The sequence below is a fragment of the Hyla sarda genome, chromosome 2 (genome assembly GCF_029499605.1).
Source record: "Hyla sarda isolate aHylSar1 chromosome 2, aHylSar1.hap1, whole genome shotgun sequence".
Taxonomy (NCBI): domain Eukaryota; kingdom Metazoa; phylum Chordata; class Amphibia; order Anura; family Hylidae; genus Hyla; species Hyla sarda.
In genome coordinates, this window is record NC_079190.1 from 476,456,725 (window position 1) to 476,468,825 (window position 12,101).

Below are 12,101 nucleotides of genomic sequence, written 5' to 3' on the forward strand. Positions count from 1 at the left end.
GCCCACATCCACTCATAGCAGAGCCATCTACTACCCACTACTGCCCACGTCCACTTATAGCAGAGCCATCTACTACCCTCTACTGCCCACGTCCACCCATAGCAGAGCCATCTACTGCCCTCTACTGCCCACGTCCATTCATAGCAGAGCCATCTACTACCCTCTACTGCCCACGTCCACCCATAGCAGAGCTATCTACTGACCTCTACTGCCCACGTCCATTCATAGCAGAGCCATCTACTGACCTCTACTGCCCACGTCCATTCATAGCAGAGCCATCTACTGCCCTCTACTGCCCACGTCCATCCACAGCAGAGCCATCTACTACCCTCTATTGCCCACGTCCATCCAAAGTAGAGCCATCTTCTACCCTCTACTGCCCACGTCCATTCATAGCAGAGCCATCTACTACCCTCTACTGCCCACGTCCATTCATAGCAGAGCCATCTACTACCGTCTACTGCCCACGTCCTCTCATAGCAGAGCCATCTACTACCCTCTACTGCCCACGTCCACCCATAGCAGAGCCATCTACTACCCTCTACTGCCCACGTCGATCCATAGCAGAGCCATCTACTACCCTCTACTGCCCACGTCCATTCATAGCAGAGCCATCTACTACCGTCTACTGCCCACGTCCTCTCATAGCAGAGCCATCTACTACCCTCTACTGCCCACATCCACCCATAGCAGAGCCATCTACTACCCTCTACTGCCCACATCCACCCATAGCAGAGCCATCTACTACCCTCTACTGCCCACGTCGATCCATAGCAGAGCCATCTACTACCCTCTACTGCCCACGTCCATTCATAGCAGAGCCATCTACTACCGTCTACTGCCCACGTCCTCTCATAGCAGAGCCATCTACTACCCTCTACTGCCCACATCCACCCATAGCAGAGCCATCTACTACCCTCTACTGCCCACGTCCTCTCATAACAGAGCCATCTACTACCCTCTACTGCCCACGTCCACCCATATCAGAGCAATCTACTGCCCTCTACTGCCCACGTCCTCTCATAACAGAGCCATCTACTGCCCTCTACTGCCCACGTCCACCCATAGCAGAGCCATCTACTGCCCACATCCACCCATAGCAGAGCCTTTTACTACCTTTTACTGCCCACGTCCACCCATAGCAAAGCCATCTACTGCCCTCTGCTGCCCACATCCATCTATAGCAGAGCCTTTTACTGCCCACGTCTACCGTGGAGGTGTTTTATTGGATGAGATCTGGTTACTGTGGAGGTGATCTATTGGATGAGATCTGGTGACTGTGGAGGTGATCTATAGGATGAGATCTGGTGACTGTGGAGGTGATCTATAGGATGAGATCTGGTGACTGTGGAGGTGATCTATAGGATGAGATCTGGTGACTGTGGTGGTGATCTATAGGATGAGATCAGGTGACTGTGGTGGTGATCTATAGGATGAGATCAGGTGACTGTGGAGGTGATCTATAGGATGAGATCAGGTGACTGTGGTGGTGATCTATAGGATGAGATCAGGTGACTGTGGAGGTGATCTATAGGATGAGATCAGGTGACTGTGGAGGTGATCTATATATAGGGTGAGATCTGGTGACTGTGGAGGTGATCTATAGGATGAGATCAGGTGACTGTGGAGGTGATCTATAGGATGAGATCTGGTGACTGTCGTGGTGATCTATAGGATGAGATCAGGTGACTGTGGAGGTGATCTATATATAGGGTGAGATCTGGTGACTGTGGAGGTGATCTATAGGATGAGATCAGGTGACTGTGGAGGTGATCTATATATAGGGTGAGATCTGGTGACTGTGGAGGTGATCTATAGGATGAGATCAGGTGACTGTGGAGGTGATCTATAGGGTGAGATCTGGTGACTGTGGAGGTGATCTATAGGATGAGATCTGGTGACTGTGGAGGTGATCTATAGTATGAGATCTGGTGACTGTGGAGGTGATTTTATAGGATGAGATCAGATGACTGTGTAGGTCAGGTGACTGTGGAGGTGATCTATTAGAGGAGATCTGGTGACTGTGGAAGTGATCTATTGGATGAGATCTGGTGACTGTGGAGGTGATCTATAGGATGAGATTCCAGAGATCAGCAGATTGTAAAATCCTCAGACCGGCCCGTTTGGTGCCAACAATCAGGACACGTTCACCATCACCTACATCTCCTCTCTTCACCATTCAGATCGGTTTGAACTTTAGTGAGTTGTCTTGACAGTGTCTACATGCCTAAATGTATTAAAGGGGTACTCCGGTGGAAAACATTTTTAATCTGCCGGATTAACGGTCACACTGTTGATTTAACATTTTATCAATTTTATTATTTTTTATTATTCTAACCATGTCTCATGTTTTATAGATGTAACTATTCCCCCCCCCCCCCCCCCCACACCCACCTGGGCCCTGAGAGGGGAATTTTTTGCATTTAATGATTATGATTTGTTTTAAATAAATCTCTATAATATTAATATTTGAAGCACGGCCATTTTTCTAATCTTATATCATTTGCCTATTACTGTCCTTGAGGTGTAGGCTGTTTCTCTTTCTCTATTTTCCATTTATTGTTACTATACACCTGGGATTAGGGGTATTTGCCTGCTATATCTCGTCCAGTATATAATTGTGAGCTGCACCAATCTCTATTCTTCTAGTAACCCAGATTTGTAAATTATTTCTTTTTAGCAGCTGTATGCTACAGAGGAAATTCTTTTTTGTCTTGTCCACAGTGCTCTCTGCTGACACCTGATGCCCGTAGCAAACCTATGCTGCTCTGGACAGTCCCTGGGCATCAAGTGTCAGCAGAGAGCACTGTGGACAAGAGAAAAAAGAATTTCCTCCGTAGCATACAGCTACTAAAATTTACTGGAAGGGTAAAATGGCTATCCAAGAGCGCTGACCGATTCAGCAGCTGCCGGATGGCCTGGGCCGGTAGGTCACATGTTCCATGGACCGGCTGGCAGGCGCAACAGTTTTGTATTAAGAGGACTGGGCCCACTTACCTAATCGACTCATTTCCAGGTGCCGTTGGTGCAGGAGTCGGGAGACGGGCAGATGACCTATGAACTATACAGCCGCTACACAGATCGGGCGGCCACATAATGATGTAGCATGCAATGACGTTCCCTACCTACTACCTACCTGCAAGGGAGGGGGGGGGGGGGTGATCTAATCTATCTACTCCCTACCTACTGAAGGGGGGGGGGGGGCGCGGTGTCCAAACCTATCCAAACCAGTGTGTCCCCAGCAGTTGCAAAACTACAACTCCCAGCATATGCTCAGACAGTCAATGGATGTACTCAACATACAATGGTCGTGCAGGAACCAATTAGCAGTTTTCCATAGACATACAGTAGTATACCGGCCTCCTCTGTGCCCCAGATAGTAGACAGGCCTCCTCTGTGCCCCATATAGTAGACAGGCCTCCTCTGTGTCCCCATATAGTAGACAGGCCTCCTCTGTGCCCCCATATAGTAGACAGGCCTCCTCTGTGCCCCCATATAGTAGACAGGCCTCCTCTGTGTCCCCATATAGTAGACAGGCCTCCTCTGTGTCCCCATATGGTAGACAGGCTTCCTCTGTGCCCCATATAGTAGACAGGCCTCCTCTGTGCCCCATATAGTAGACAGGCTTCCTCTGTGCCCCATATAGTAGACAGGCCTCCTCTGTGCCCCCATATAGTAGACAGGCCTCCTCTGTGCCCCCATATAGTAGACAGGCTTCCTCTGTGCCCCCATATAGTAGACAGGCCTCCTCTGTGCCCCATATAGTAGACAGACCTCCTCTGTGCCCCATATAGTAGACAGGCCTCCTCTGTGCCCCCATATAGTAGACAGGCCTCCTCTGTGCCCCCATATAGTAGACAGGCTTCCTCTGTGCCCCATATAGTAGACAGGCCTCCTCTGTGCCCCCATATAGTAGACAGGCTTCCTCTGTGCCCCCATATAGTAGACAGACCTCCTCTGTGTCCCCATATAGTAGACAGACCACCTCTGTGTCCCCATATAGTAGACAGACCTCCTCTGTGCCCCATATAGTAGACAGGCCTCCTCTGTGTCCCATATAGTAGACAGACCTCCTCTGTGTCCCCATATGGTAGACAGGCCTCCTCTGTGTCCCCATATAGTAGACAGGCCTCCTCTGTGCCCCCATATAGTGGACAGGCCTCCTCTGTGCCACCATATAGTAGACAGGCCTCCTCTATGCCCCATATAGTAGACAGGCTTCCTCTGTGTCCCCATATAGTAGATAGGCCTCCTCTGTGCCCCATATAGTAGAGAGGCCTCCTCTGTGTCCCCATATGGTAGACAGGCCTCCTCTGTGTCCCCATATAGTAGACAGGTCTCCTCTGTGCCCCCATATAGTAGACAGGCTTCCTCTGTGTCCCCATATAGTAGACAGGCCTCCTCTGTGCCCCCATATAGTAGACTGGTTTCCTCTGTGCCCCCATGTAGTAGACAGGCCTCCTCTGTGCCTCCATTATAGTAGACAGGCCTCCTCTGTGTCCCCATATAGTAGACAGGCCTCCTCTGTGCCCCCATATAGTAGACAGGCCGCCTCTGTGCCCCATATAGTAGGCAGGCCTCCTCTGTGCCCCATATAGTAGACTGGCTTCCTCTGTGCCCCATATAGTAGACAGGCCTCCTCTGTGTCCCCATATGGTAGACAGGCCTCCTCTGTGTCCCCATATAGTAGACAGGCCTCCTCTGTGCCCCCATATAGTAGACAGGCTTCCTCTGTGTCCCCATATAGTAGACAGGCTTCCTCTGTGCCCCATATGGTAGACAGGCTTCCTCTGTGTCCCCATATGGTAGACAGGCCTCCTCTGTGTCCCCATATAGTAGACAGGCCTCCTCTGTGCCCCCATATAGTGGACAGGCCTCCTCTGTGCCACCATATAGTAGACAGGCCTCCTCTATGCCCCCAGATAGTAGACAGGCTTCCTCTGTGTCCCCATATAGTAGATAGGCCTCCTCTGTGCCCCATATAGTAGAGAGGCCTCCTCTGTGTCCCCATATGGTAGACAGGCCTCCTCTGTGTCCCCATATAGTAGACAGGTCTCCTCTGTGCCCCCATATAGTAGACAGGCTTCCTCTGTGTCCCCATATAGTAGACAGGCCTCCTCTGTGCCCCCATATAGTAGACTGGTTTCCTCTGTGCCCCCATGTAGTAGACAGGCCTCCTCTGTGCCTCCATTATAGTAGACAGGCCTCCTCTGTGCCCCCATATAGTGGACAGGCCTCCTCTGTGCCCCCATATAGTAGACAGGCCTCCTCTGTGTCCCCATATAGTAGACAGGCCTCCTCTGTGTCCCCATATAGTAGACAGGCCTCCTCTGTGTCCCCATATAGTAGACAGGCCTCCTCTGTGTCCCCATATAGTAGACAGGCCTTCTCTGTGTCCCCATATAGTAGACAGGCCTCCTCTGTGCCCCCATATAGTAGAAAGGCCTCCTCTGTGTCCCCATATAGTAGACAGGCCTCCTCTGTGCCCCCATATAGTAGACAGGCCTCCTCTGTGCCCCCATATAGTAGACAGGCCTCCTTTGTGCTCCCATATAGTAGACAGACCTCCTCTGTGCCCCCATATAGTAGACAGGCCTCCTCTGTGCCCCCATATAGTAGACAGGCCTCCTCTATGTTCCATAGGGTGATATGAGTCCATATAAGGTGGTATGAGTAGATATGAGGTGGTATTAGGAGATATGAGGTGGTATGAGGAGATATAAGGTGGTATGAGGAGATATAAGGAGGTATGAGTAGATATAAGGTGGTATGAGGAGATATAAGGTGGTATGAGGGGATATAAGGAGGTATGAGGGGATATAAGGTGGTATGAGTAGATATAAGGAGGTATGAGGGGATATAAGGTGGTATGAGGAAATATAAGATGGTATGAGGAGATATAAGGTGGTATGAGTAGATATAAGGAGGTATGAGGGGATATAAGGTGGTATGAGTAGATATAAGGAGGTATGAGGGGATATAAGGTGGTATGAGGAAATATAAGATGGTATGAGGAGATATAAGGTGGTATGAGTAGATATAAGGAGGTATGAGGAGACATAAGGTGGTATGAGGAGACATAAGGAGGTATGAGGAGATATAAGGTGGGATGAGGAGATATAAGGTGGTATGAGGACATATAAGGTGGTATGAGGACATATAAGGTGGTATGAGGACATATAAGGTGGTATGAGGAGATATAAGGAGGTATGAGGGGATATAAGGTGGTATGAGGAGATATAAGGAGATATGAGTATATATATGGTGGTATGAGGAGATATAAGGTGGCATGAGGAGATATAAGGAGGTATAAGGAGGTATGAGGAGATATAAGGTGGTATGATGAGATATAAGGTGGTATGAGGAGATATAAGGTGGTATGAGGAGATATAAGGAGGTATGAGTACATATATGGTGGTATGAGGAGATATAAGGTGGCATGAGGAGATATAAGGAGGTATAAGGAGGTATGAGGAGATATAAGGTGGTATGAGGAGATATAAGGAGGTATGAAGACATATAAGGTGGTATGTGGAGATATAAGGAGGTATGAGGAGATGTAAGGAGGTATGAGGAGATATAAGGTGGTATGTGGAGATATAAGGTGGTATGAGGACATATAAGGTGGTATTAGGATATATAAGGAGGTATGAGGAGATATAAGGTGGTATGAGGAGATATAAGGAGGTATAAGGAGGTATGAGGAGATATAAGGTGGTATTAGGATATATAAGGAGGTATGAGGAGATATAAGGTGGTATGAGGAGATGTAAGGAGGTATAAGGAGGTATGAGGAGATATAAGGTGGTATGAGGAGATATAATGAGGTATGAGGAGCTATAAGGAGGTATGAGGAAATATAAGGAGGTATGAGGAGATATAAGGTGGTATGAGGAGATATAAGGAGGTATGAGGAGATATAAGGTGGTATGAGGAGATATAAGGAGGTATGAGGAGATATAAGGTGGTATGAGGAGATATAAGGAGGTATGAGGAGATGTATGGTGGTTTGAGGAGATAGGAGGTATGAGGAGATATATGGTGGTATGAGGAGATGTAAGGTGGTATGAGGAGATATAAGGAGGTATGAGGAGACATAAGGAGGTATGAGGAGATATAAGGTGGTATGAGGAGATATATGGTGGTATGAGGAGACATAAGGAGGTATGAGGAGATATATGGTGGTATGAGGAGATGTAAGGTGGTTTGAGGAGATATAAGGTGGTATGAGGAGATATATGGTGGTATGAGGAGACATAAGGAGGTATGAGGAGATATAAGGTGGTATGAGGAGATATATGGTGGTATGAGGAGACATAAGGAGGTATGAGGAGATATAAGGTGGTATGAGGAGATAGATGGTGGTATGAGGAGATATATGGTGGTATGAGGAGACATAAGGAGGTATGAGGAGATATAAGGTGGTATGAGGAGATATAAGGTGGTATGAGTAGATATGAGGTGGTATGAGGAGATATAAGGAGGTATGAGGGGATATATGGTGGTGTGAGGAGATATAAGGAGGTATGAGGAGATATAAGGTGGTATGAGGAGATATATGGTGGTATGAGGAGATATATGGTGGTATGAGGAGATATATGTTGGTATGAGGAGATGTAAGGTGGTATGAGGAGATATAAGGAGGTATGAGGGGATATAAGGTGGTATGAGGAGATATATGGTGGTATGAGGAGATATAAGGTGGTATGAGGAGATATAAGGTGTTATGAGGAGATATATGGTGGTATGAGGAGATATATGGTGGTATGAGGAGATATATAAGGTGGTATGAGGAGATATATAAGGTGGTATGAGGAGACATAAGGAGGTATGAGGAGATATAAGGTGGTATGAGGAGATATATAAGGTGGTATGAGGAGACATAAGGAGGTATGAGGAGACATAAGGAGGTATGAGGAGATATATAAGGTGGTATGAGGAGACATAAGGAGGTATGAGGAGATATATAAGGTGGTATGAGGAGATATATAAGGTGGTATGAGGAGACATAAGGAGGTATGAGGAGACATAAGGAGGTATGAGGAGATATAAGGTGGTATGAGGAGATATAAGGTGGTATGAGGAGATATAAGGTGGTATGAGGAGATATATGGTGGTATGAGGAGATATAAGGTGGTATGAGGAGATATATGGTTGTATGAGGAGATATATGGTGGTATGAGGAGATATAAGGTGGTATGAGTAGATGCTGAGAGGTATGAGGAGATATAAGGTGTTATGAGGAGATATAAGGTGGTATGAGGAGATATATGGTGATATGAGGAGATATATGGTTGTATGAGGAGATATATGGTGGTATGAGGAGATATAAGGTGGTATGAGGAGATATAAGGTGTTATGAGGAGATATAAGGTGGTATGAGGAGATATATGGTGATATGAGGAGATATATGGTTGTATGAGGAGATATATGGTGGTATGAGGAGATATAAGGTGGTATGAGGAGACATAAGGTGGTATGAGGAGATATAAGGTGTTATGAGGAGATACAAGGTGGTATGAGGAGATATATGGTGGTATGAGGAGATATATGGTTGTATGAGGAGATATATTGTGGTATGAGTAGATATATGGTGGTATGAGTAGATGCTGAGAGGTATGAGGTGGGTTACGAGGGCTATAGGAGACATAAAATAATGCAGTAAGGCTGATACTAATAATCTAGATAAGTAGAATTATTGGGATCTCTCTGTATTATCCGTTCTTTCTTTACATTTTTGACAAGATTAGATATAACTATAATCTCCTTGTCCTGTGTTATCTCAGCGCCATCTCTCACCTGTGTCTATGGTTCTCAGGGGGATGTCCGCCATCGCTGCGTCTCCCGTATGGTGGAGGAGGTGCAGACCGTGATGCTGAAGCTGACAACGCAGATCAGTTCCTGGGACTCCAGGTTTAATAGTATCTCCAACTCTGGGATCCACAGCGACAACCTGAAGGTGAGTGAGATAAAGGCCTCAGGGGCCCCCGAGGACATCATTGTAGGGGCCGCTTCTCATGCCTGCTGGTTGGTTTACAGGGACAGGAATCTATAAAGGACAAAGCAGGGGTCACCAACGGTCCCATCAATTTGTTTTTCTCAAAGCGCAAATATATTTCACGTATCCATTACTATAGAGGTCTGAGGCCTCCAGACGGTGTGTTTAGGGCTATAAGCCCTGGTTGTAGTTTTTGGTATTAGGAACCTTTATTGGCTGCAGACGGACACTGAGCTGACTTGATGTAATAAAATAGTAGATCCGCATGTAATATAATAGTAGATCTGCATATAGTATAATAGTAGATTCCCATATATTAGTAGATCTGCATATAATATAATAGTAGATCCGCATATAATATAATAGTAGATCCGCATATAATTGTAGATCCACACATAATATAATAGTAGATCCACATATATGATATAGTAGATCCGCATAGCAGATCAGCATATAATATAATAATAGATCAGCATATAATATAATAGTAGATCCGCATATAATTGTAGATCCCCATATAATATAATAGTAGATCCCCATATAATATAATAATAGATCAGCATATAATATAATAGTAGATCCGCATATATTTGTAGATCCACATATAATATAATAGTAGATCCCAATATAATAGTACATCCCCATATAATATAATAGTACATCCGCATATAATATAATAGTAGATCTGCATATAATATAATAGTACAGCCCCATATAATATAATAATAGATCAGCATATAATATAATAGTAGATCCGCATATAATAGTAGATCCCCATATAATATAATAGCACATACCCATATAATATAATAGTAGATCCGCATATAATATAATCGTAGATCCGCATATAATATAATAGTAGATCCGCATATAATATAATAGATCAGCATATAATATAATAGCAGATCCGCATATAATATAATAGTAGATCCGCAAATAATATAATAGATCAGCATATAATATAATAGTAGATCCGCATATAATAGTAGATCCGCATATAATTGTAGATCAGCATATAAAATAATAGTAGATCCCCATATAATATAATTGTGGATCCCCATATAATATAATAGTAGATCCGCATATAATATAATAATAGATCAGCATATAATATAATAGTAGATCCGCATATAATTGTAGATCCACATATATCATCGTAGATCCCCATATAATGTAAATGTGGATCCCCATATAATATAATAGTAGATCCGCATATGATATAATAGTAGATCCCCATATAATATAATAGTAGATCCGCATATAATATAATAATAGGTCAGCATATAATAGTAGATCTGCATATATTTGTAGATCCCCATATAATATATTAGTAGATCCCCATATAATATATTAGATCCGCATATAATATAATAGTAGATCCCTATATAATATAATAATAGATCAGCATATAATAGTAGATCCACATATAGTAGATCCCAATATAATAGAATAGTAGATCTGCATATTTTTGTAGATCCCCATATAATATAATAGTAGATCCCCATATAATATAATAGTAGATCCCTATATAATATAATAATAGATCAGCATATAATAGTAAATCTGAATATAATAGTAGATCCCCATATAATATAACAGTAGATCCCTATATAATATAACAGTAGATCCCCATATAATATAACAGTAGATCCCCATATAATATAATAATAGATCCGCATATAATATAATAATAGATCCGCATATAATATAATAGTAGATCCGCATATAATTGTAGATCCATATATAATATAATAGTAGATCTGCATATAATATAATAGTAGATCCGCATATGATATAATAGTAGATCCCCATATAATATAATAGTAGATCCGCATATAATATAATAATAGGTCAGCATATAATTGTAGACCCACATATAATATAATAGTAGATCTGCATATATTTGTAGATCCCCATATAATATAATAGCAGATCCCCATATAATATATTAGATCCGCATATAATATAATAGTAGATCCCTATATAATATAATAATAGATCAGCATATAATATAATAGTAGATCCACATATAGTAGATCCCAATATAATATAATAGTAGATCTGCATATATTTGTAGATTCCCATATAATATAATAGTAGATCCCCATATAATATAATAGTAGATCCCTATATAATATAATAGGTCCCCATATAATATAATAGTAGATCCACATATAATATAATAATAGATCCGCATATAATATAATAGTAGATCCGCATATAATTGTAGATCCATATATAATATAATAGTAGATCTGCATATAATATAATAGTAGATCCGCATATTATATAATAGTAGATTCCCATATAATATAATAGTAGATCCCCATATAATATAATAGTAGATCATCATATAATATAATAGTAGTTCCGCATATAATTGTAGATCCACATATAATATAATAGTAGATCCCCATATAATAGTAGATCTGCATATAATATAATAATAGATCAGCATATAATAGTAGATTCGCATATAATATAATAGATCCGCATATAATATAATAGTAGATCCCCATATAATATAATAGTAGATCCCCATATAATATAATAGTAGATCATCATATAATATAATAGTAGTTCCGCATATAATTGTAGATCCACATATAATATAATAGTAGATCCCCATATAATAGTAGATCTGCATATAATATAATAATAGATCAGCATATAATAGTAGATTCGCATATAATATAATAGATCCGCATATAATATAATAGTAGATCCCCATATAATATAATAGTAGATCCCCATATAATATAATAATAGGTCAGCATATAATATAATAGTAGATCCACATATAATATAATAGGAGATCCGCATATAATTGTAGATCCACATATAATATAATATAGACCTATTACACTGTCTACAGCCAATAAACTTACACATTGGGGGAGATTTCAGCCTGAAAACTTAATTGTCTGGACACGTCTTCTATCTGCCCAGTCTTATGGCACCGAGCTGACATGTCTTCTATCTGCCCTGTCATATGACACCGAGCTGACACGTCTTCTATCTGCCCTGTCATATGACACTGAGCTGACATGTCTTCTATCTGCCCTGTCATATGACACTGAGCTGACATGTCTTCTATCTGCCC

General features: G+C 42.4%; 1 protein-coding gene across 3 annotated transcripts in view; it reads left to right on the plus strand.

Annotated features, from left to right (window-relative positions):
* Positions 1-12,101, plus strand: part of MAB21L3 (mab-21 like 3) — a 50,970-nt gene that overhangs the window by 15,987 nt on the left and 22,882 nt on the right. For all 3 annotated transcript variants that reach the window (XM_056560871.1, XM_056560873.1, XM_056560872.1), the window contains exon 2: positions 8,819-8,959. In XM_056560871.1, the coding sequence (XP_056416846.1) occupies positions 8,819-8,959 (141 nt within the window). The remainder of the gene's footprint in view (positions 1-8,818; positions 8,960-12,101) is intronic.